General features: G+C 36.0%; 1 protein-coding gene across 1 annotated transcript in view; it reads left to right on the forward strand.

Annotated features, from left to right (window-relative positions):
* Positions 1–27,068, forward strand: part of TLL1 (tolloid like 1) — a 135,449-nt gene that overhangs the window by 37,467 nt on the left and 70,914 nt on the right. Inside the window, exons 2-3 of the mRNA XM_075708918.1 lie at positions 21,694–21,804; positions 25,929–26,009. Of these exons, the coding sequence (XP_075565033.1) occupies positions 21,694–21,804; positions 25,929–26,009 (192 nt within the window). The remainder of the gene's footprint in view (positions 1–21,693; positions 21,805–25,928; positions 26,010–27,068) is intronic.

The following is a 27,068-nucleotide window of genomic DNA, read 5'->3' on the forward strand; positions in this document are numbered from 1 at the left end:
TGACCTGCTGACAGATGAAAATTGTAGTGTGAAATGCACCATTAAACCACCTCCTTGCTACTTTTGAATAATATTTTTACTATACATCTCCAAGAGAGTTTTGCTTTTTAAGACATTTTACTACAAGTAAAATCTTGTTATATATCCTTGCAGAAGTTGTTATGTAAGATTAGAAAAAAATGTCTTTTTTTTTTTTTTTTTTTTTTTCCAAACCAACTGAAAGACAATTTTTAAACTGCTTCCGTATCAGGGAAGAAATTCCATGCCCTCAGAAAGAAAAAAAAATAATTTTCTCAGGAAAGCAAACTGCCTTTACATTATCCTGAAGAATGTCAAAGCCATAATATTGAATAGCATAGTGTACCTACATTCAATAACAGTGTACTGCAGACTCAAAGAAGCAAGGAGTGTTAGATGCAGGTGTTGGAAAAGATGTGTACATAGCTGTAACACTGTATGTACTAGTATATATACTAGTGTACTGTAGCTAATTCTGGTAGGAAATTAATAATTTATCTTGGGTAGCTACTTATCACCAATTATTTGTTATGTTTTAAAACTTGGTCAACTTTTTTTTTTTTTCTTGTGTCTTTTTTATGGTGACACAATTTCTGTTAAGGGTTTTGTTTTCTTTCCTTTTCTTTTTTCCCAAACCCAAGCTACCTTGTCTTCCAAACAAATCAGACAGAAGACCCAGTCAGGTGTTTTCTCTTTTTTCTGCTGAGTGCTGACATGGGATTTTTGCTTTGTTGTAGTATTTCTCTGCTGAAGATGAGGGTGCTTCTGGGAGTTGCGTTTTAGGTAAATTCCTTCTTTGGTGGTGCGTTATTAATACCATTTGTACAGTGCTCCATGTTAAATTTCACCTCATTGATTATCATAATATGGAATTACTTCAGAAGTTTAGTTCTGCCCCAGTGGAAAATACCAAAGATGCCATTCCTGAAAGCTGCTTTTGCTTTACTGACGGATGACTTTGCCAGATCAAATAAGTTGACGGGAAAAACACAAGTGAGCAGATCAAAACTGTTCATTTATCTGTCCATCATGTATAGCCAAGAGACTTTTGCTTTTCAGATAACTTTACCACAAGTCAAATCTTGTTATGTGTGTCTTTTTTGTGATTACCCTAAACTCACGGATCATGAGATTATAGCGAATCTTTACTGTCGTTTCCTGAGCCATTCAGAAAAATAACGCATATTTCTGTCAAGGCATCTGAACCAGCTGAAACCAGGTGCTAAGAGTTTGCCCTGTCTTTTCAATTCAGGATTTATACAGGTTTTTTGGGGTACTTTGAAGGTCCATAGTAGAAAGTGATGGGAAGTATGTTGATCTTAACATGCAAAAGTCACTCCAGCTGGTACCAAACCTGGTCAGAAGTGGAATGGCCGCATCTTGTGATGACAGCTTTTGTTGTCAGCTGTAGCATGCTCACTGACTAGCTGATTGCCACAAATACCTTAAGTTTTTGGGTGAAGCTGAGTTCTTCTGCAAAATGTCAGGCATCAGGGACAGCCAACAGAATCCAGATCCGTGAAATGTAGGCTGTCTCCTTGATGTGTTTACCCCAACCTCTCACTAAGTGGCGAGAAGGAAAATGGTCTGTCAGTTTGTGTGTCCAATTAAATCATCCTATGAAACTGTCTTGTGTGACTGCTGGGTTTTATTGTCTACATTTGTTAAACACCATAGAATGTTTCACAGCAAGAATTTTTCTTAAATGCTATGGACAGTAAAGAACAGGTTTTCTGAAAGCACTGGAAGGTGTATATTTGAGCTTAATATTAATGAAAAAGTCTCTTGATTTGATAAGATTTATCCTCTGAAAGAGATGAGAGAGGTTCCACATTGTCTTCAGAGATGAAGATTATTAGAGCAGTCTGTTATTCCAGTTGCCCATGGTGGGTACATGTTTTATCTCCATCTTTCTTGAAATTGAGATGATTTGCTCCTTCCAGAACATAATAATGTTACTATTTTCTTTGATCAAGAAATGACTTAACTTTTGCTGGCTGCTACTTCTGATAAACTCATATAAGAGTAATTTTCTTTTGTCATGGTCCCTTTTCCAGATACTGTCTCCTCTGTACTGCCTCCAACGAGAGGCTTTGCTCTTCTGTGGGGTCTGTAGAGCAATGACAGTTGTTTCTCTTCCCTTTGTATCTAGGGACTGAGTTTGTTTCAAATGCAGTGTTTTGGACTGGAGTTAGATAGGCCATAAAAGGCATATTTTCAATTGGTAATTCCCTTATGTGACTGTCACATCAAACACTTATCCTTCCTTCTAACTGCCTACTAAAATTCTGTCCATTGCTTTCTATTGTCTTAAGACGTCACAGGGTCTACTTGCAACTTTCTAGAGTGCAGAATACAGTCTTATTCTTGGTGAACTTTAGGAATCATGTAGCTAATATGTTAATTAACAAAACAGTAATAATCCACGATAGCTCAATAGCCGTACCTTTTTTTGCTGAAAAAAAGTAGTGGCTTGACAGAGAGCTTCCTTTCAAAAAAGATTCTAAAGAAAGAATGTCATGAGGAACATTTAGATTATGATCATTGGTGTTTTGTAAATGCTGTCCTAGCTCCTTGTAAATGATGTCCTAGCTCCATTATGCATTATTGCATAATGGTGTATTATGTCCATTTTGAATTTTCCTGTTACTAATTTCTATCTGTTTGGTTTGCCTTTTGTCAGCTGGACTAAGAAAAGTCACACAGTGAATAAACTTTTTCTCATTATTATTTTATTGATGATCAAATCATTTAACATTTTTTCTGTTAAGTTATATATACTGACTTCCTCAGGTCTCTCATTGTAGTGCTGAAAAATCATTTGCACAAATCCTTTCTGAACCTGTTCCATTCTGTCAGCATTCTGTTGAGAGAGTGTTTCTCAAAGCTGAACTAACTGTTCTGCCAATGGCCTGCTAAGTTTGTTTACCAGGTAAAATACTTACTGCACTTGTAGAGCATCCCTCTGTTAAAATAGCTTACAGTTTTTGGGCCGTAATAGTACACTGAAAATCATGTTAACCTGGTTATTCACCATTCTGCGAATTCCATGTCCAGTTGGTAAGTGGGTCATTAGCAGTTTCTATTGTTTCTGTCCAGCTGTATCCCCAATGTACCCTGGGCTTTTCCCCAGCTCTCTCCTACGTTGTTTTCCATGGCTTGCCTGCTTGATAAGACACCAAACAGGCTCTGTTTGATCCATGTGCCTAATGCTTCTCTGATAAGGTGGCCAGAGGTAGGCACAGTCCGACAAGGTGGCCAAGAACTGCCTTTCGGTTGCCAGTCAGGTCAAAAGGTGTGCACTGCTTCTTGGCTGCTGTCAGACCAAACCATCGGGTTTGAGGTTGCATATCATGCAGACTCAAGGTCCTTTTTGGGGAGTCTGTTTTCTAGGATAATGTGTGGCTTCCCATAATGTGACCTACATTCTTCAAGGATACATGCATGTGTGTGCACATATTCTAAACACATGAGCTTTGTAACATCCACCTGAATTAGGTGTTAACTGTTGTTGTGGACTGTTGTGGATTCAGTTTAGCAAGAAGTCCAAGTCACTCTGCATTTATGACTTGTCTTTCTCATTGCATACATTTACAGTATCTTCCTGCCATTTGCTGATTTTTCATAAATGTTTCTATATGTTCTTCTAGTTGAAAAAGTTGTATAGCTTTAAGCTAAGATGTAATTCTTGCAAGAAAAAATATGCAGCTGAATGATAATTCTTTGTACTTAATTATGAGTTCTCTTGCCAAAAGGCCATTTTAATCAATTTAATATGACTGGTTTTGTCTAATGCTACTAATATGGAGATAATGGCTTTAATTGTGTATGGAAGAAACATTTAGTTTCTCACATGAAAATGTGACATAGCTACCAAATTAAAGGCAAAGTTAGTTTATCAATCTTATATTAAAGTAGAGATTTAAAAGTCTTAAAATAATTGTTTTTATCTATGAGTCTAAAGTTTGTCTGATAAGTTAACTCCTGCTGTCATTATGTCTTTCTTTAAGAATCCACTTATCTTCATTACTTTGCTAGTAATTTTAAGCTATAGCTATCTGTATCTTGCTGTGCAGTAGGACTTCAATCATTTTGATTTACATTATTATTATTTAGTAACATGAAGTATGCTGTCAGCTAAATGCTCTTACAGAATTTTATTGCATGGTAGGAATTCCAGTAATACTGTCAGAAAATTGTACTCTCTGACTTGATATTTTTTAAACTCATATAGTAGGAATGGCCTCTACATTTGGATTTGTGGTATTGGTTTATGAAAATTGAGTGGTAGTCTTAACACATTTTTCAAAAAATAGAAGTCTAAAGCCAAGTAAGCAAGGTTAGCTTCAAATTGGAAGTATCACAGAAAAAGTTTTCAGCAGGAATAGTGAAGGGAACGCATTGTTTTTAAAATGGTTCTGGATAAATTACAGGAAGCTGCATACGATAAAGTTGATGGTGCCAGCAGGGTTCTGAATTCAGTAGCTCAACCAGTTACATGTGTCTATATTAACAAAACTTCAGAGTGAAATCTTTTTATTATATTACAACGTGCTGTGTTGTTAAAACAATGAACTTCTGGGTATTCCGTGAAAATTTTGATTGGGTATATGATTGGACTTTTAATTTGGATACTATTGGACAGAGAAACTGGAAAAAAATAACGGGTATATTCATAAGCTACGTTATCATGTTTTATAATTTCTGCTTCCACCCACTCAGTATTTATGTTTTGGGAGTTAAATAAAAGGAAAACCCAGTAAGATAAATTACCTAAAACCAGTGACTTTAGTTCTATTTTTGAAACCTGGGGAACAGGAAAAATCCATTTACCAAATGGAAAGCTATGTAATCATTAGGAAGAAAGGTTATTTTCATACTCCCATGCTGGAACTAATAGCATTCAATTCCATACTTGAAGAAAACATATTTGTTGATGTAGTGACAATAGTCTAGCATATTAGTGTTTTCATGCTCGCACATGAAGCTTTGCTGAGACTCGGGGCTGGGAGTGCTCTTTGTAGGGCAACATCACCTGAGAAATTCCCTGGGGTAGCTCTCTGACATGTGGCATGTGAGGTGCTGTGCAATACAGTGTAGCTCTGTGCTGGGTCCTGGGAGATGGAGTATGGGCTGGTTACCACCATTTGTTAACCAGTAGTTCGCACTACTCTTTGTTCAGTACGGCCTGTGGAATGAGAGCAATGACAGCTGCATTTTGCTTTTCAGGATTTTTGTTAGTACTCAAAGTATCCCTGTGGAGTTAGCCGAGTACATTATTTCCCTGAGATGTTTGTCTCATTTTATTAAGATAATTTGTTTTAGTGCAAATCCAATAAATAACCTTTGAGGCATCACAGATTGCCACAAATAGAGTGGATCAGTCCTGTCACTCAGGCATAGGACTGGGAATAGAAGTATTGCTTTTAGTGACTCAGAAGCTTTCTGGTGTTTTCTTCGAAATGGATGGAGTTGTTGCAGGTGGTATGATACTGACGCTTGTTTTGCAGGTTTTTGTTTTAATCTCTTAAAATCCACACTCCACAGATCTTTAATCTACTATACTTTCTCAAGGTTTGTAGGAACCTTGCAATCCTTTCTATCCAATTTTGGTCTCTAAGGTTCTAGCTCATTTTCTCTAAGTCCCAGAAATGTGATGTACCCCTTTGCCAAAGCCAAACAAGCAATCAGAAAAAAATCCAGACCCCAAGTCCCTCCCGCTAACTTCAGCTCCGATGCCGTAAAAAGCTCCAGAATCCTTTCCTGTCCTGCCAGATGTTCCCTCCCATGTTTTATGAAAACAAATGAAGTCATTTTAGCAGATGAAGATGTCTTCTGTTCTCAGACTTTGTGTTAGGTCATTTACTGCTCTCTGAAGTGTCCCGTGTGCATTCATGAATTTCTAAGACATTCATCAAAATTAAAAGAGTTTTTAGGATGCCACAAAGACAGTTTTCTGATATATTCACAATCTAGGGCTAGGTGTCTTCCTTTTGTCTGCTACGAAAGAAAAATAAAATCTTAATTCCTAAATTACAGGATTTTCTTTTTTTTTCTTTTACATTATGTCTTGTAGATTGCATGACAGTTTTCTGTCTGTGTCTATTCTGCCTTCTACCTCTTTAGATATTTGTTAGTTCGAAGATTAATATGTCAGTTCTGCAGTTGAAAATGAGTATGAAATTTCTAAAAGATTCTGCTGATCTATTTCTACTGGTTGTATTAAAAAGCTGAATATCTTTAAAATATTGGGCGTTTTTCCTCTTCAGGGATAGAAAGACACATACTTTCAGGACTAAACAAGCGCAAGATTATAAACCACACGTCAGTGATTTTTGTATCCATGAAGGTGCTTCTAATTGACACTTTTACAGGTTAATTTTTATATGGCATTTGAATGAATTCTCCCCTTAGATGTATTTATACCAGTAATTGTTATGGTATGATAAAATGCTTTTCTTTTTGGTAGCCATGTCTGGGGGAATAACTTGTAACCGAAAGGCACTGACTTTCACAACAGGAGTGTAATATTAATGGTCTCTAATACCTGAAGCGGTATTCATGCTACCAATCCACAATCTGAAATACTGTTTTATAATCCTTCCTAGAAGAGCTTCAAACAAATATATTTCTATAAAATGACAGTCTGTGGATATTTTAGTTGTGAACAGAAAATTTAAAGTTTAAGTGACTGGCATTCATTTCCAAACCTTGGGAGTGGCCCAGGGTCATTCGCTTGAAATCTTATCTGTCCCAGAATACATTGTATTATTTGAGCGCTCATGTCCAAAGACCAATGGGTTGGCTGGTTTAAACAGCACTGCTTCAGAGCACTGGGTAAGCAAATCCTTCCATTTTGCCATTTACTAGGAATTCTATTTTCAGTCACTCTTGTGTTAACTCAGGGAAACACTTAAAACAAGTCTGTGCACTGCCACAATTATTATGTGAGAAATGTGGATGTTTAAGGTTATGATTTACAGACTAGGATTCATATGACAAGAGACAGTGCACAGAAGAAAGTGTATGTTTTGTATGTTTGGGTGTTTTTCCTCCCACATGTAGAACAGAAGTCTCTCAAATATTTACAAGAGTATGCCTTTTGATAATATAGGATTTTTCATTTAACATTTGGACATTGTGCTGGAGACAATGTTTTATAAACACAGTAATAATACATATGATCTACTCAAGGGGTAAGTGATACAGCAACACGTTTTCTGAGTGCCCAAGTTTTACTTGGTCAAGTGCTTTTCCTGTGGTTTTCTACGTATTCATGTCTATTTATGAATAGCTTGCTTTGAAAGCATAAAAGAAAAAAGAATTAAGATCATCTAGGAGTTAAGGAGCCTATTAAAATATTCTGTTTCCCAAAATCTTAATGGTCAAGGAATTTTGAAATATTAGACCCTAAATGCCGTAGGCTAAATAGCAGTCCTCTGAAAAGGGTAGTATTTAATTTGGCATATTTGTTCTGAATGTTAGCTATATTAAATATTTGTATTTTCTCTGAGCTTGAAGGAAGCTTAGTATTTGCAGAATCTTGTGTAATTCCTATTTCCAGAGATATATTAAGAGGTTATTTGAGGCCACCACTGTGTTGCTGTCAAAACACACACCCCTCATAGCCAGCAGACCATGCTAGCCCAGGGTGAGCTGGCTAGAAACATCATGTTTGGCTCACGTCCTTTGTTCCAGCTGCTGAATTGTATTAAAAGACATCTAAAAATACTCTGAGACTAATTTAGGCAGTAATGTCTTTATTAATTAAAACCTGAATATGTTAAAACCCATTAAATACTTAGTATCTATCTTCTCTGTGTTCATGCAAACAACAGCTGTAATTAATACTGTTGCAGTTGCAATGGGAGAAGCGATGTCTGTGGGTGGGACGGCAAATGGACCATGGTATGCTGTTCCTGCTAACATATGGGCTGCTATTATAAAGCCATTTAAAAAATCTGATGGTAAGCGGTACATAAGGAGCTGCAGTGGCTTAATGAAGGCAAGAAAGGAAGAAGAATAGACGTGGAGAAAAAGTCAAGATCTGTTATTTGGATTGGCCCTTTAGTGTTTCTGTTTGATACAACTAAATTGCCTTATAAAACGAGGATCAGCACAAGACTGACTTTCTGGAAATGGGAAGCTTAACCAAGGTATAACTATTTGCTTTCTTTTAAGATGTGTGAAATTCTTGAACTTTTACATAGCTACCGTTTTACACCACAAGATTGTCTGTAATAAAATCCGTGGGACTCATAGGTGGTTTTTGTTATTAGATTGCTTTTTTCATAATTTGCTTTTGGTACATTAGTCTGTTAATCAGTTGCGAACAAGTAGCAAACTCTAAGACTTTATATAATATACCACTGTAAATATGCATAATTTAACCTAATCAATTTTGTGGCACCTTGGGGGCGGCAATAGTGGTGGCAGCCTCACAAGTTTGGGGATAAAGGCAGTCTTGCAAAGAAACTGTAGGGACAGGAGAAAGTTGAAGCTGTGTATTTTTTTTTTTATCACTCTCTCCCCTACCTCCCCCGCTTAAGTTCTGTTGATGATACTTGAATTACCGACAGTGCCAAAACCTAGGAAGTGAGTAAGTTTGGACTGTGTGCAACATGTATAATTCTCTTCAGAACGGGGCGGAGATTCTGCTGGCTTGCAGCAGAGTACTTGCAAAAGGCTAATACTCTTTACTGTTTAAAAACAAGGATTTAAAAAAAAGCTTTCAGCAGCTATGCAGCACTGGTTTTCTATAGCAGAATAGAGGGAACAAATGCAAAACTGAGATGAGGTTTCACTGTATCGATCAAGAGGCAAAATATTAGAATGATTGTATAAATTCTGTCTCGAGTACTATCATGGCTAAAATTGCTTAGGCTATTAAGCCATGTAAGATTCAGATGTATGGAGCATTACATTCTAACTAATAACTTGATATTAAGCATTAGATAACATCAGTGATTTTCCACTGTACATTTACTGTCATCTCACTATGAGGATATTTTTTCAGTTTCTGTTTTACTTGCTGTGTCTGAAAAATAATCAGCAGCTGTGCAGAGTCTCCATGGGAAAAAGAAAACCCAACCCCTTAAATTACAAATGCTGGAAAAAAAAAATCAGTATTCAGTAACAAGCAAGCAAAATAGTTGTGATGAATGGGGCTCGTCATTTCTATTTTAAACCATGATGTGAATTGGATGATACAGAGTAAAACAATCATGCTTCAACTTTTTAGCTGTGTTGACTAGAATTTGTCCTCCTGTAACAAAAAAATGTGGTAGAAGACATCTATTGAATATGCGGACAGGAATATAGAATTACATTGGTCCAACACCCAGAACTTGCTGTATTAAGCACAGGATCACTGCCAAAAAAGCAGCATTAAGAACTGTTTAGTCCCTTTCCTTGTCTCTTCCGCAGAGCCAGGTCACAGAATGATGTGCTAAAAACTGAGATGGAGCGACTTAAGTGAGGTTCATGACAAAAATGACTGAAACAGGAAGCTGCAGCTGATAATGGAAATCACTTCTGAAGCCTATATAAGGGTTTATTTATATACAGTTTAATAATTCTCCATGTTTAAATTTAAGATGGTGCAAATAGAGCAACATTTATTTCATATGGTATGATGAGAACCTTGATCCTGAATGCCAGATAATCCCTCAGATATGCACTTTCCTTTCTGTGCCATTTGGCTTTCTGTATAAATCTTTGGTTGCATTTAATGATTATTCAGGGATTTTCTGTTTTAGAAGTACTACTTTAGCCTACTTGGGATTTTATGTCTGTGAGAAAATGAAATACATTTTTTTTTGTCTCCCAAAGATGAGGAAAAGATACAGGAGATGATTTCCACATAGGTGTGCTGCTACACTATAACATTAATGTGATGTGTTTATTATATTCTAATGCCAAGTTTTAAAGAAAGTGTTACTGTATAAATCTGTGGCCTGTTATTGTCATAGCACAACAAAATTACTAAGGGAGTTATCTCTTTTATTACTGAGTTCCTTATCCACTTCTACTCTGTAGTAACAACCTGTAGCACTAGAGGAAAGACATAATGGATGTGAAATTTCTTGAAGACTGGTATTTCCAAAGTGAGATATCTTAGCTAAACAGTAATTCCTAATCTTTTTTTTTGTAAATTGTCCTTTTTCTGGGTTTACCTCCAAATCCCCAGACAGCTACTACTGCTTCACCCTCAAGGCTGCTGCACAGTGCTTGTGCTCTGCTGGCTCTGGCCATCCTTGTGCTGAGCTCAGTCTCTCCAGTCCTTGCACCAGGACTCTTCCGCGGGCACTGGTCATATCTGACTTGCCTGAGAGTCTTTGGAAGCAGCAAAACCCCAGGAAAAGGTGCTTTCAAAGGCTCAAGTCCTGGGAACCACTCATCTGAAATACTACTTCCCCTGTTTTGTGTATAAATCTATTCCTTCATCTTATCAGAAACAGTAAGTTTTGGCCTTGTAACTTACTCTGTCACTGAAAGGCTAAGATGACAAATTGAAGTTGTGACCAAAACAGGTTTGGCCCACACTGTTGGTAGTCTATTTAGGTGAATTTTTGATGTTTTATTTTTGTTCTTCATCCTTGAAAAGGATTTTATTCTCTGAAATCCTTACTATTCAATAATATCTCCATTTCACTGACTGGGTTGGAACTTAACTTTTTTTTTTTTTAAAGGTCTGGAAAGTAGAAAAGCTTATAGAGGATTTTACTTCTGTCTTCTGAAATACAAACATTTAAACAAAGTCTGAAATTATCTTGGTCTTTCCAGCTCTTCCACCTCACTAAAAACTCTCTCTCTCTCTCATGTTCATTGTCGATGGCTAAAATTAAATATTCTGTAGCTGTTTGCCTTCTACATGGTAATGGTCTTCCTAGCGGCCACATTCCCTCACCTCCTTTTCTCCGCTTTGTAGCTCTTTTCCATTGTGCTTCATTTGATTTTATTTCCTTGCTTCATTCAACCTCTGTTGCTTGAACCTGCATGCCTTTTCTTAACGATGGGAGAGGAAGCATGGACTGGATTTGTAGTCCTGATGGTCTTTGCTCAAGAATGTGTATCTCACAACTTCCACGTGATGTTGGTTTGTCCCCTGGTACCCTTTCTGTATGACAGTCATTTGGTGAAAGTTTCCATGCTTGTTTACTGGTCAGGGTGCAGATGCCTAGCTCCAAACTCCTTAAAGTTTTTAGTTTGCAGCTACCCAGCCTGCAAAGTGCCTCTGTCTTCACTGGGTCACATGATTTTTTTGCTTAAATGAGCTTTACTAGTAACATTAAAACTCTACTTGCTCTTCCCAAGTTACACTAATATGTGTGGGGCTGAAGACCACAAGAGCTGCAAAACTCTAGGAAACAAAATGAACTTTATTTCCAGTGTCTGATGGTTGGTTTGATACTTATGCTGCAGTTTCCTATCTTCACAGTGCTGTTACCTTCCTTCTCTTCTGAGGTTTCAAGACTGAAGGATCAAAGTCATCAAACTAGAAACTGATTTGTATTTTGAACAGAGGGTACTACACAACACCACTTCACCTGTCCGCAGATGCATTCATGTGGGCAAATCTAGCTCCTTTTTTACCTTCTGGTTAGGAGGAAAATAATATTTCAAAACTCCCAAGTAAAACAAGAAAATGATTTTTCCTTTTAATAACCATGCTGAACTGATTGAATTCTGTTTCTGGGACAAAGAAACTAGTACTGTGCTCAAGTGATGCACAGTTGTTTCATGGTGATGAAAGTATTATTTTAATTTAAAAATACCTAAGTCTGCTTTGAGCAAAAAAATGTTAATCATGTGGAAAAAGTTATGAAAGGTATGGTACTTCACTTATAAAATGGAATTTATTTTGTGAACCTAGAGAAGCTATTTTGACCTGAAGTTTAGATAGTATGAGGAAAACAAAAAGCTGTAAAACATCAGCTGTGTTATACAAAATTCTGCACAAAGTAGATACAGTTGATTAATATGAGTGTAATGGCAAAGAATAAAATAGTTTGTTTAATCCTTTGGCTTCTGCCATGCATTATCAGTTAGCTTGGTAATTTGCTCGATTTGGTGGTGCTATTCTCTTTTCTTGGTGTTCAATGAAGGCTTGCATCTTTGGGGAGGCTTTGTAGCAGCTGCTGTGTCTGTCTCAGCCCTAACAGCTGTTTCATGTAGGTGGCATGCTCAGACTGACAACTTGCTTTCCAACAAGGGGTTTTCTTCATTCTTCTATATGCAGCTTATTTTTAAAGTTATCTATTTTCCCATTCCTTAAGGAATAGAATTAATTTAATTCTGTTCTTAATTTCTCGTCTTAATTTTAAAACAGTGAGTTTTGGTTTTTCTAGTTTTTTACATTTATGTATTTTCCATATTTTTAAAAAGATTTCACTTTAAGAGAGATAATTTTGCCTCATGGAGCCTGTTCTTTCTACTGTAAGAAAGCTTAGCCACATAATTAACTTTGTAGATCTTGACCCTAAGGCTATTCACAGGATAATGGAGTTTCAAAGTAAAACGAAGATGAATATTGTAGCATCATAGTGGTCATACCGGGCTAACTGGGGTAATTATGACTGCTGTGATATTATAGAACTGTATATCCCCCCCTCCCCCCAGAGTATTTTTCTAGCCTCCTTAATAAAGCTAGCTATAGCAGAAGTAGTCAGCATTTGCAGGTGGCTAGGGACAGCAAAAAAACCCCATGACCCGTCAGCCTTCTTTTCCTATGCCAGAAACCACAGTCTGTTATCACTGAATGAAAGGTCAGCAAATACTGGGGCAGTGGCTTCTGCTAGGGATGTCATGCAACCTTCCCAGGAAGAGGGAGAAATATTTTCCTCCCTGCCTCTGTTGTCCCTGTGGCAGGAGTGACAGACCCAGGAAATGATGGTACTCTTGCATGTGGTTTCATATAAAGCAGGTCAGCATTTGTTGTGGTAAGAAAAATTGGCTGTGATTGACCTACATTTTTGGCAATCATTGACCTTTCTGAGAGCCACTGGTTTCTTGGTGTGGCTTTGGTTTCAAAGTAGTTGATAACTGCTCTTAAGAAAGGCTCCTGTTTCAATTTTTTTTTTTTCTTTTGACTCTTTTTGCAGTCTAAAAACTAGAAATAGTAGAAAATAATAATAAAAAAGTTAATAGCAAGATGGGTAAATGGATCTCTTTCAGAGTATTTCTCTGTAGGTTTGTTTTGCCAATATCTGCCCTGAGGCAGTGATCAGTGATAAAGGAAGTTCTTAGAGTAGCTGCTTGCTTTGCCAACATAGTGTGCAGACACCTTTACTGTTTGCTCAGCAGTGTCCTCTGCGTTCAGTTCAGCCATTAGGTTAACCCATTACATGAGGAATAGATTTTACCGGTTACAAAGTGTGTGTGGTAGTGATGATGATCATGCATAAAAAAAAAAATAAAATAGTTACTGAATGTCAGAAAGCTTGCCAGGTTGAACAGTTTAACCAAGAATCAAACATTTCACAGGGGAGCTGTTGCATTGTTAAGGAGCCTGTCCTCAAAATACCATTCAGTAAGTTTGAGTGAAGATTGTCCTTTTACCTAAGATTGCAACTTCTGTCAAGTAGCCTTTGCTTTCCTGAAGATCTTTTTTTTGTTGTGTTTTGTACCCATTTTAAAGGAATATGAAAACTGTCCCTCAAAAAAGGAAACAGAAAAAAATGGAATTGAGAAAGTCACTACTTTCAAATTAAAAACAAAGTAAAAGCTGTAGTTAGTTCAGCAGAAATGGACATCTGTAAATCAAGTTTTATGCTGTGTCATGGAGAAACATCTTTAGCAAATTAGTATGCCCTTTCACAGAGATCAAGCTCTACAGATGTCTCTTTTGGTAAGCAAAGATTTTACCCTGATAAAGGGTGTCACAAATACTCCATTTTCCTTGAGAACATTGCTTTGTATTGGAGATGTTTTCTGCTTTGAAAAACTTAGAATATGCCCCAGTGCTGCATGCCACTTAACCCGTAGCCCACCTGTGCTACGATCTGATAGCCAAGTACAAGAAGCTGGGAGGGGGCACAGCTGAGACAGCTGACCCCAGCTGACCAAAGGGATATTCCATACCACATGACATCATGCTCAGCATATAAAGCTGGGGGAAGAAGAAGGAAGAGGGGGATGTTTGGAGTTATGGCATTTCGTCTTCCCAAGTAACCATTATGCATGTTGGAGCCTTGCTTTCCTGGAGATGGCTGAACACCTGCCTGCCAATGGGAAGTAGTGAAGGAATTCTTTGGTTTGCTCCGCTTGTGTGCGTGGCTTTTGCTTTACCTATTAAACTGTATTTATCTCAACTCATGAGTTTTCTCACTTTTCCGATTTTCTTCCCCATCCCACTGGGCAGGAATGAGCAAGCATCTGTGTGGTGCTTAGCTGCTGGCTGGGCTTAAACCATGACAGCCTGGGAGGGATGTCTGGAAGCAGCTGGCTCTATAGGATGGGGGATGCCTCTCCAGCACTTATTTCTCTTCTCCCACCTTTGGCTCTACAGCTGTTTTTTGTGTTCACAGTCAGGTCACACCCAGTTGTTTTTCTGCTCTAGTTGGGTCAGTTTGGTAATAACTTCCTGCAGAGTTTGGAGAACAGTGTGAAGTAGCTGCAGTTGAAATGCTGCGTACGACAGATGGAGCTCCACAAGTGTAACTTTGCCCCAACAGGGAAGTTGCCTTGCCAGCACCCTACCTATAAATGTGAACACACAGTGAAAGGAAGGAAGGAAGCTAAAAGCTTTGTGCATGAGGAATGTAGGGGAAATTTCTAAGAGTGGGTGATGTGAGACAGGTAAGTTGCAGGTAATGATGTCAAGAGGGAAACTGTGTCATTGAAGATTTGAGTAAATTGCACTAAAATCTATGCTTCTAAGGCTACATCACTGCCGCACACAAGTGAGTTGATTTCAGGATAACTTTATGTATGCCTATGTGAGCTGTTGTCAAGAGAAACCACACTCAAAAGAATGGAGGGATGTATTTCTAACTGGTGTACGGTCTGGAGATGTTTAAAGTATCCTGCCATCATTATTTTCTTTTCTGATAGAATTGGGAAGGATACGTTCCTTAGAGAAAATGATGGCTTTCTGGTTAGGAGTTTGAAGCAGGAGTCTTGAAAAATAGAATTGGTATGAGTGTTGATGAGCTTGCTATTTTATATAATTTACAGTAAGTAGGAACATGGAAGGAGCCAGTCAGAGGTGTTATATCCCTTTTCAGGTGTGTCTGTGTGAGCTTTTTCAAGTTAATCAAGAGGTTTCGCTAACACTTGCTTGTAGTCATGCACAGAGTTGAAAGTGCTGCATGGTGAAATTAGTGAAGTAGCTAGTTTCTTGGTTTGGTGTGTCTGTGAAAATAGGCTGCCTTGGTCTTCTATTTAATGTTGTTAAAGTTTTTTGTAACTTTTTTTTATTTAACTTTTTTTTTGCTGTCATTTTTGTTCAATAAAATGTCAAACTGATTTGGATAATTATCAAATGCTTGATTAACTCCAATTTCAATTCATAAATTTCTTTTGAAAGTTCTGTGAGCTCTGTATGGTAGCACAGAAATTTATTACACAGTTATGGCTGAAGGTAGCACTCATGATGAACAATGATAGAAGGAGTTCAAGGTATGGCATGCAGTCTTATGCTTGTGGTTCCGTGTAAGATCTTTTGCTGTTTATTTGCCCTGTCTTGTTGTCATTTTAATGATTTCTAAGAAAAGTGTATTGCACCTGAAAATCTTGGAAAGACTGAACTGATTTGAAGACAGTGGGAATGCAAAATCAGGTTAATTATAATAGCATATTTTGTCTTCCTTGTAATGAGGTGAAATTGGTTTTACTTACTTAGCTGTAAATTTTCCTTCCTCTTTTCAGAGTTAAAGGCAGTTATGTAAGCCATGAATGGATTGTATGGAACAAAATGACTCACCAAGATAGACTATAATGCACATAGCTGTGTTGTTACAGGGAAGTACTCAATGACTCAGCTATAGAAGAGGCTGCTAATTGGAACCGCTGCACATGTGTGTTTAGATGAATATCTACCCTGAACCTGGGCCAACACACTTTTTGGCACCTCTTGCTGCATGAATTACTGGTCAGGCTTTGAAGAGTGCTGAGTGTCCCACCTCCCATTGAAGGACACTAAAGGAGCTCTTCAGATTTCAATTTTGCCTTGCAGTTAACTCTAATATTTTTGTTGTCTGTTCTTGGCAGCTTCTATGAAGGGGATGAAGCATAAACTTCCTGTGCTTTCCACTCCCAGTAGCATACCAAAATCTGAGGCTTTGCTTTTAAAATGTCTTCTAATATTGTGTTAATCCTTTCATTGGTATCTTCTCAGTACAGGAGTAATCCCCCTGTCACAGTTCTGCATCTGCTCACAGAATAAGAGAATACCTGTGTGGCTGATCACAGTTTACATCTCCATTTGAGAAAGTCTAAGAAAGAATTTTTCTGATCTTATTTTCACAAGCTTTCCAAATGTGGGAAAGTTGCACCTGAGTTGAACATTTTTTTAGCCTGCACAGTCATCAGAACAAATCACGTTATAAAAATGGTTTCTGGACTGTAGTGGTCTCTGATGGTGTTCGTCTCTTAGAGCTGTCCTTGGTAGCTGGGTGCTCCTGACTTATCCCAAGGTAGAGCTGGTTTTCTTCTGCTGCACTGCTGTTCTGTAGGGGCAAACGCTAGCAAACTTTACTTAGTTGCATTTTGTACTTTTTTACCAATATCAGTATGATAACTATCAGGAATATATTTTATTAAAAAATGGCTGTTTATGGTTTAAGTTTTAAAAATCAATAATTGTTGGACAAATTGCAAAGGAATTTTGATGTAGATAATTTTGTTATTGCAATTATAAGGAATACACTCCTGTATATATTTTGCAGACTTACATGCTAAGTGATATTTTAAATCCCAGAATGAGCCATCCACCACATATTACAGCCCCATGTATTTAACCACACGATTTCTTCCTTGTTCCATGGATTTCTGACCATCTTCTAGAAAGTCATGAAAGTCTTTTTTGTCCTAACTGCGTATGCTAATTGATTCATACCATGGGTGTACATATAAATACTTAAAATAGTTTTCATCTCTTTTTCTAAAATTATTTTTATGTATTTATTTATTTTTATTTCCTATCCTTAGTAGCATATTTTATTCCTTTAGAATACTGGATATTTGATGTGGTGATGGTCTTGTTGGAAAAGAGTAGATTAGCAAAGAGAGTTTTGCAGATGAATCTTAATTATTTATGATGAAATAATAGTTTCTGTTGCAAGTAGTGGAAGGTAGCTGTAATTCCTGTGCTTGATCTATATTTTATAGATCATCTTATTTTTCCTTTCCAGTCATATTATTTGTGTGGTAGTATTGAGGTGTGTTTCTCTGAATGGTAGATATCTTTTACAACTTATTTATTTTCCTGTTTGTTTTCATGCTTGTGAGCTAATTGTTTACGTGCACCAAACTTAGCTGCTTTACATGGCAGTGTTTTGTCTTTTAATAAAACAAGACCTTTTTGAAGGTGATGTTTGGCTGAGGACTTTGAGCTGTGTGAGAGCAGAACTGCATCTGCTGTTGAAGAGTATTTTCTGTTTTAACAGCTCCACATAAATCCTTCTGCACTGTTACAGAAAAACGTACTTTTACTGAATAATCAGTTTGTGCCCATCTTTCTGAAATTGATTCGTGTATTGTCTCTGAATTTGCGTAAATGCATAATGTAGTGGCCATATAAAACATAAACAACCCCCACAATAAAACCAAAGTTGCATGAAACTTTGTATACCAGGGTATATATCTCTTTATCAAGTATTGGACAAAAAGATCCATTTTCTTTTTTATTAAGAACCTATATATAATAAAAGATATTTGAAATACTTTCTCCCTGTAATTAATGGTGTCTCAGATTTTCAACAGATTTTTTCTAAGTTTATTGTCAATCTTGCATTTTCAAATTAAATGAAAAAGCTGCCTGTAAACATCATTTTCCTGATCACTGAATAGACAGATAGGATAAGAGATAATATGAAATAACCTGAAATAAGTAGAGGTACACTAAAGTTCCATTTGGATAATTTTGAAAGTTTTCCATCCTTTTGTTCCAATTTTTTTTTTTTTTTTTTAATGCTAAGTGAATTGGTTATTAGAGTCTTATTAATTTTCTGGATGAAACTTTCAATTAAGTATCTGAAAAAATGAGGGAGGTGCAGAGCTGAACAGGTCAATTCTGTCAGAAGTTCCTTAGAGGGAAAGCTAATAAAGCTCTTAATCCTAACATGCTCTTAGCAAAGTCTTTAACATCATGCCTTGCATACCCAAACAATCCTCTGCTTGCTTTCTGTAAGGTTAAGATTGGTGTGTGACATGATGAAGTATAAAGTGACTTCTTCAGATAGTTTCAGGCCATAAAAATTTTAAGGCAGGAGATAAAAATGCAGTCTTCTCTAGTTACAAAGTAGTTTGACGCTAACACAGGCATTCAAAAAAATTAAAGGATACTTTTAACAGTTGTGGGAGATACCTGTTTTTATGGTTTTGGATAATTCAGGTGGGGTTGTGCTTCAGGCTTTGAAGGGCAGAACTTTATTCAGTGCAGACTTTTAATTGGAAAAAGGGTGTATTTTTTAAAAAGCAATTATCAGCTCCCTTTTTGTCTCAGTTGCTGATTGTTTGGACTGTATTGAAATTAAGTAGCATCTGGTTAACTATGGTTTCTTTTGCTAGGTATATATATTCCCAGTTGCACTGAAATTAAGTCAGAAAATCACAGGTTTATTTCAGTAAAAATAAAGTGGCAATTATTAAATTGTTGCTAAAGTCAAATGAGTTAATTCTGTCAAGGTTTCTGCCTTTCATCATGTTTGTCTTTTATACGTTTGTCTTTTCTGCCAAACAGAATTGCCTTGTATCAAAAAAAAACTGGCCTGAAGAAAGCTCCAAACTTTCCATTATACTTTTAAACAATCAATCATATATATTTAATTCTTCAGTGTTAACTCATATTTAGTTAATGAATCTAGCTCCTATTGGTCACACAGATTATTCGTTTACAATAACCTCAAACTTGCATCAGCACTTATTGTTAGATTACAGTGGTTATATTATTATTAAACTTAACCTTGTGCTTGGTTGCTAATCAAAAACTAGCTAGCAGTCTAGATGTTCAACAAAAATAGCATAGCTTTGTTTTCCTTTCTAACCCAACAGACAAAGTTATTATACTTTGCCTGAACACTGAGGTGTATTTTATATATGTGCATGCAAATTCAATGCATTTATGTCAGACAAATTCAAAGGGTTATATTTTTGCTATTTGTATTTTCATGGCAAAGTGAATGTTACCACAGTGAAGTGATAAAGATGCATCATCAAGACTAAGGAGGATATTTTTCCACCTTTTTTTTTTTTTTTACTTTATTATTTTTCTGAAGTTCGATTTGCCTTGGGTTTTCATATTTATAGACCAGTATTACACACTGAAACCAAAATGATTTCTGTTAATGCATTTCTGACAGCAAGTTTTTTTTTTTAATTATCTATTGTTAATTCAGATCCTTCCTTTTGTTAACTCTCAATATTACCAGGAAAGAAAAATGGGCTTGCTATTAAGCTTTAGCACTTTCTCAAGTCTGGTGCGGACAATCTGTGTGACGTCTGCTGGGGCGCATAATGTCTTCGTTAATAGTTTCTTCCTCTTACCATTTTCTGTTCTGTTTATTAAAGTTTGTGGTCTTTCATTGTGCTTATACAGTGTCCCCTGTTATGAATGACATCCAAGAGAAATCTCTAGAGGGTGTTTATAATAGTAATAATAAATAATATTTTACTTGAGTCAGATGGAGTCTACTGACTTTCTCCCCTCACTTTTCAAAACCCTGACAATTTGAGATTTTTTTCCTAGAAGCTTAAGGGTAAAAAAAAAAAAAAAAATTCTAGAGCTGCCACTAGATCTGTCTGGTGGTAAAAACCATCACTGGTGAGAGCAGTCTAGCCAGAGGAAAGATGTGCCCAATATGAACGTAAGGAAATAGTGACCCTTGGAAGGAGAGTGTTCAGAAATGTGTTAGAAGTGACTGAACAGTTTCAGAAATGGTCTCAAATACTTGTGGTTTCTAAGAAATACTATCTTTTTGTATAAAAATTACATACATGGAAATATCCGTATTTAGGGAAAACACAAGATGTTGGTTATGTTTTTAACTGAAAATTTTCATTTTCATTTTGGAACTCTCTGTAGGTGATCTTTTTTTTTTTTTTTTTTTTTTTTTTTTTAAGGTATTTTACAAGGCAGACCAAAGGCATTTTCAATGTGATTTCTTCTAGTTGCCTTGCATTCAAGGAAAAGAATGGAGATAGGAGGAAGTAATGTAATATCCGGGAGTTCTCTAGAAATACATACATTTTTGATTAAGTAAAGACTTCTTTGGACTTTGGACATGGTTTTAGTTGTATGGAAGTGAAGAAAGCAATTTGTTGTGGAACTCTGTGATGAACAACCAAGCACACTTAGTGACGTCTTCTTGGATGGGGGAAAGAAGGGAAAGAGTTGAAGATGACACCAAGATTGAACTCAGGGGTTTTGTGACTCCGAGGAGATGAATAACAGAGCTATTGACAGAGGCAGTAAAGAGAGGGAAAAGGAAGAATTTGGATAAAGATAATAAACAACTGCTTCAGCTCATGTTAATTGGTATATGCTCTGTTGACTTCATTCACAGCAATTGAGGATATGGCATGTTGAGTTCAGCTTTAATGATAAGTTTGAGTTGGCAGGGAGATCTCAAGTTAAAATCTCAGCAAAAACAGGCAGAGATGAAAGACTGAGGTTATAGATCCTGAATTCTTGCAAGTGGGCCTATAGCTTGGTTCACTGAGTTGTGATGGCAGCTTAGGGAAGATGAGCTAGCTATACAAAAGTCGAACAGAAAAAAAAACTGGGAGAGCCTGAAAGAGAACAGGAAAAGAGAGAAGAAACAACCCACACAAAAGGCCAAAGAAAAGTTAAAAAGAAGAGAGACTGGAGCTTTGAAAAGCAAAATATTTGAAAGAATTGTAATAGTGAGATTAACTGTAAAAGGAAAGCATACAAATAAACCAAGAGGAAAATGAAAAATAAAGGGGCGTTTTTCACTCAGTTTAACAGAAAATAGATACATATATTAATTCTCTGAGGCAAACATAATGTAATATAGAAAATGTTTGGAACATAATAAAAATTACTTCAGCTAATTCCCGTTTTCAGGAAGATATTAGGAAATGCAAAGGTTGTATTTTCTCAGTACTGTATGTTTTTGACTTCATAGTTCAAATGTAAACATGTTTCAGTGTCTTTTCTGCTTTGTTGTATTTACTTACAGAAAACAACACATATGCTGAAAATTTGTTAATAGATTGGCATTACATTTAAATGATTGCATTTAGGCAATGTGTAAAGAAATTAAAAAGACTGTAACAGTTTAGGAGAATACTGAAACAAATTATTTGTCTTTTGCTAGGTAGTTTTCTTTCTTTGTATAAAAATATAGATCAGTAAGCAAATATTTGTGATATTTATATATATTTGTCATATATTTTCTCCAAGGGTTGTAACATGGCATTATATTCTTCAGATTGGTTTTAATGTCTAAGTAAATTCTTTACTTAAATTAAGCTCTTTTTTATTTAAAGCTGTCTTTTGGGGAGATATTGCCTTAGATGATGAAGACTTAAAAATCTTTCAAATTGACAGGACAATTGACCTTACGCAGCACTCCAACGAAAGACTTGGCCATAACACAGGTATGACATTTCAACCTTCTTTTAACATCTTTTTCCTGTTATTTACTTCTGTATAGAAGGCAATCTCATTTTAAATGTAGAAAATCAGTATAATGTTTTGGCTAATGATAGTTTACACTTTAAAAAGTTATTAAACAATGAGTATAAATTTGCTTTAGGGAAAGAAAGAGAAAAACTAACATTTTAATTTTATTCTGGCATTTCTGATTTAAAAATGTCTCGTTGAACTGAAGAGCAGAAACTCGTAGGAACAGGAAGTCCACTCTGCAGGTAGTCATGTGGGAAAGGAAATTGCACAAAGCTTTGCTTTCTTTGCTAAAAGTTCCCAATAGCAGAGCCCAAATGGCTTATGGAGAACATACATGGAATCCTGGAGGCAACACTGGGAGTCTTGGATTACAGCCCCTCCTTTTGCTCTTTTTTTCAGTTCCATCCAGATCTGTACCCAGATCTAGAAGCAACACAAGAACATGTCATCCTTGCTAGAATTTGTCTTGTCTAAAAAGCAACTATTTATCTGACATCTTAATACATGTTTTTTTGCTGTTGTTAACATACAGTACATTAATGCCAGAAGCTGCAATCTGATTAACACAGGCAGCTGGATATTCAGACAGACAGCTAAAGAGATATTATTTATGTGTAAATATATGTGTGTGTGTGAGAGAGAGAGAAAACATAATCCATGCCTAAATGGATGTGTCTCTAATGTCTAAAAAGATCTATGCTTTCAGGCTCTGATTTGTAAATTCATAAATTAAAATTTGTAAACTTTCAGGTTATGGTACAAAAAAAGGCCAAGTTACTTAGGAAAAGTGTGGAAAATGCTATTAGAAAATGCATAAATGCATAACTGGAATTTATTTTCTATTAAGCTTGTTCCATATGTTCCTGAACTGAGCTACTATTAACTTGATAAATCCTGATATGTGGAAATAAGGATCACTTTGAGGAATGATCAGAAAGGAATTTTTTGAGACCAAAGAAGCAATTTTCAATATTGATATATTTAAAATATTTTTACTCTCCTTAGTTAGATGTTGTGATTAGACTATTTTTATAACAATTTGAAAATGTATTTTATCTCCTTTTAAAGCCACTCATTTTTTCAAGGCAGGAACACCTTTGATTTCTAGATCAAGGCTGGATTTTAAGATGTTAATAGAGTCAGCAGTTTCCCTGCCCCCTCTTTACCCCAAACAAATATTTTTAATTGGCTTTGAAGGTATTTCAGGCGCTAGTTTTGCTGACAAAATGTAGAGAGCAAGGTCGGTCATTTCCCCTTAAAGTGGATGCAGTGAAGCGATTTCTTTGGCCTGCTGACTTTCCTTTCTCTTCTTGCTTTTCTGTTGTGTTTTGTTAACTGCACAGTTACTTTTTGTCAATTGCCACAGAAAGAATATATGTTTCTAGGCTGTTTTTTCATAATATTTAATATTTTGTTATTTAATTTTCTTTCCTTACCTGTCTTGAGATTTGTGCATTATCTTTTCCTGTGGACAGTATCCTGTTCAGGATATTGAGTCATCCTATTGAGGATTACTAATGCATTTGGATCAAATTTTTCTACCTTTATTGCACAAGAGGAATCAATGTAACTGCAATGGTCAGTGGGACTGGACTTTGGAGAACAAACTCTGCTGAAGTTCATGATTTTTGTAATGGCTCTCAGTGAACTCTCAACATTCTTGTTTTCTCTAAAAATAGAGTTGGAGGACTCAATTTTACACTTTACATATGTGATTATTTTTCTAAATTTACAGTATTTTGCATAAACTATAACTTTAGCCTGTTTTTGCAAACTGCACAGCCTAGTCTGCTTTTTTCCCCCCTCTAATTTCCAAAAGTGTAAATTGCCAACAACTAACTAGTTGATATTAGTTAGCAACTGGAAAAGGAACGTAAAATGTCTGTAAAATAGAAAACAAATTAACATTTTACCTTAGTTACAGAGGCAATGACAATTAATTACTAACCTGACTTCTGAGCATTTTCTGTTGTTGCCGTTCACAAACTAAAGTTGATGTCGGGTGGAAGGGTTAGATACTTGGGTGGAAACCATGGAGTTGTGGAGTCACATTTTTCATTGCAACTACTAATTGGAAATCCTGAGGCTCACAGGCTCTGATTCACATTATGTTACTTCACAGGCTCTGATTCACATTATGTGAATACTCCTTTTGGTGACGATTATCTGCCTGGATTTGCAGCACCAGATACTTAATCTGTGCGCTTCTCAGGGTGTGGCTCTATCATTTTATTTGTTGTTTTGTCCACGCAATACACATAATCATTGTAACCAGAAAGAACAATAAAGCTGATAAAATTGTTATGTATATATTATGAGTCCAAACTGTTGAAAGTATCCTCCTTCTCCTGCATGAACTATGAGAAGATGCAGCGAATATAATTTTTTTTTTTTTTTTAAACTTCTTTAGACTGTGACTTGGCAAGACTGTATATTATTCATATGAGACAGGCTAGTTATATGAGATACTTTTTCTTCAGTTTTTCACTAAATGGAATACACAGGCTGTGTAACACGGAAATTATAGTTTAATATTTTTTTCTAGAAATAATTACGGTATAATAGTTTCTTTAAGCAAATAGTGGATTCTTTGTTTTTATCTGTCTGTGACAGTTGATGCTGTTAAGGATTTTTTAATATTTGTTTGGAATCTTTAGCTATATGCCTTTTTTTTAATAAGATGAATGTTAACGTGAGAGACAATTACATTAGTGATGGTCAATACAAGGAATGGAATTGTCATATTCTCTGTAGTGTGTATTATAGTTACAATGTAACTTGTTGAAAAGGAATGTGTTGGAACTATTACCTCATCTATCTAAAATGTTTTAAAAAATTTGGAAAATTTTTCTCAAGGGAGCCAGCAACTATGTGACAGTGTAATCCAAATAATTAGGCACATTGTTACTCACTGAGCAGCCACACGAACTCACTTGCCTTATATGGAATTTTCTCATCTGTAATATGATTTTAAGTTGCTGTTTAATAAATATTTTTTCCACATATATATTGAAAGTTTCTCTGGGAAGTTGGGAAAGGTCTTTTTAGTGGTGGTTGGAGGTTTCAATGGTCCTTTTATTTCTATCTTTTTACTTTTGCTGTTGTAAAAGTAATTTGAAATCTCTTTTGTCCTATAACAGATACTGAAATTTAAAATGCAACCTACTACAAACTTCTGAAAATCACAAAACTTTCTGAACAATTCTGAATGATTTGTTGACTAGCGCAGTATTGCCAGTGTTCTTTCTTCGGGTTTACTGGTGTTTGCAGAGGCACTTGCGGCCACAAAAGGATTATATGTGAAGGGAGTATGTGGCAGATGCATCAAATGTACACAGTAAACCTAGAAATGTGTTGCATTTCTGTAAATGGCATGATAAATGTTAAAATCAACTACTGAATAGCTTAGTTTTTCTTGCTCATTGACTGCTAAAATGACACAGACATATACATGCCCGAGAGGTCTTACTGCAGTATACACCAACATGTGATGTTTCAAAGCCTTTAGAGTGCACTGACATATATTTGCATGCTGACAAAGAAAACCAAATCTTTCATGGTAAAATCAACCATATTAAGTTTGTATCAGTTTTGTTGGGTTGTGGTTTTTTTTTTTTTTTTTTTTTTGGTGAAACTTTGGGTGTTTGCTTTCCCTCTTTCTCCTCCCATGAAATGAGAAGATTATGGCATGCATTCAGGAAATTTCTGTGAGAGTAAGGCTTTTAGCTGTCAATCAATATGGCTCTGAGGATGTCAAGGTCACAAGGAAGAAAAAAGCTCCAAATAATAACTAGATGATGTAATTGTCATGACTTGTCTGAATAACAAAGACCATGTTGGCTTACATTCTGGAATGCATATTAGAAAATTTTTCACCTAAAAATGTGGTTTTGTTTCATTGTCAAGAATACTTGAAGAATTTCTGTGTGAGTCATTGTAGAATGTTAAACTTCCTTAAAAACAACATTGCAGTTTTTATGGGGTATTTTCTAATCTCTCCAGGCTATATAGTTGCTGTAGAGGTAAGATTCCATGTTTTTAACTTTCATAAAACTCCTTTTTTTTTTTTTTTTTTTCTTTTCTTTTCTTTTTAAAGGTGGCTTTGGAGAGCATGGGATGTCAAAAAAACGAGGTGCCCTCTATCAGCTTATAGACAGGATAAGAAGATTTGGCTCTGGTATTTTCACTGTTTAAATTAGCAGGTTGCCTGATATGATAATGTGTCATGAACATTAATGATGATAGTACTTTAACACTTTAAAGCCTTTCTGTTTTACTGTTGGCATCAACAAACTGTAAAATAAATAGTACAAGACTAGTAATGAAGAGATTAATTGCATTTTCTTAGAGGTCTATTTCCAGCATCAAATCTGGAAGCTAAAATATGTAGTTTTAAATCTTCTATTAAATATTCCTTAGCTTTTTTGTATGGATGTGTTCACAGTTATCAATCCAAGTGGTATCAATACAATCTCTTTTCAGTACAGGTAGGCTATGCTGTATAGCCGCTACTTTTATGCGGGTTTTTTTTCTGGATCCAGTTGGGGCATTCTGATGATTCATAGTGTGTTCAAAGCATTTGTGGTGTGTTACACTGAAAACAAACATATTTTTATACTAATCATACTCTTGTCAGTATGAATGTAGTTGAATTCAGTGGGCTATATATGTGGAATCCCCATTAATACTGATTGAGTTTACTCACCATATTTGATGCAAAGAGACATCACTTTAATGTCATGAAACCTCAACAGCAAAAAGGAAAATATGTGAAACTCCATTCTAATCACACCACATTATGTCTAAATGCATCACTGCATATCTTGTAAGATTAACCAGAGCACAGTAACCGCCTTTGCAGATGTGCACTGGTACACAATCATCATTCGTTATAAGAGAATCACAATTTTAGTATTGAATAAATGCTTGTTGTCTTTTGCATGCAATTTGGCATAAATGTCTTACTACTTCTAGTTCATACCATGATCCTGGCCTGGAATCCTCCCCAGTCCTGACATACTCATTAACGCTTAGGTGGAACTGGTAGCACAGTGGGTACTCACAGAGGGAAGGTGTACCCTTCAATGAGGAATAAGAATTCAACCCCACTGAGTAGGATTTGCTGCCCGCCTTTCAAGTGATCTGTTTTAATCAGCTGCCCTAATGTTCATACTAACTTATAAATTGCTTAAGGCGACAACAGCTAACCGCATTTAATCTGAAAATGTATCTACTG

The sequence above is a fragment of the Pelecanus crispus genome, chromosome 4, assembly GCF_030463565.1.
Source record: "Pelecanus crispus isolate bPelCri1 chromosome 4, bPelCri1.pri, whole genome shotgun sequence".
NCBI classification, from domain to species: Eukaryota; Metazoa; Chordata; class Aves; order Pelecaniformes; family Pelecanidae; genus Pelecanus; species Pelecanus crispus.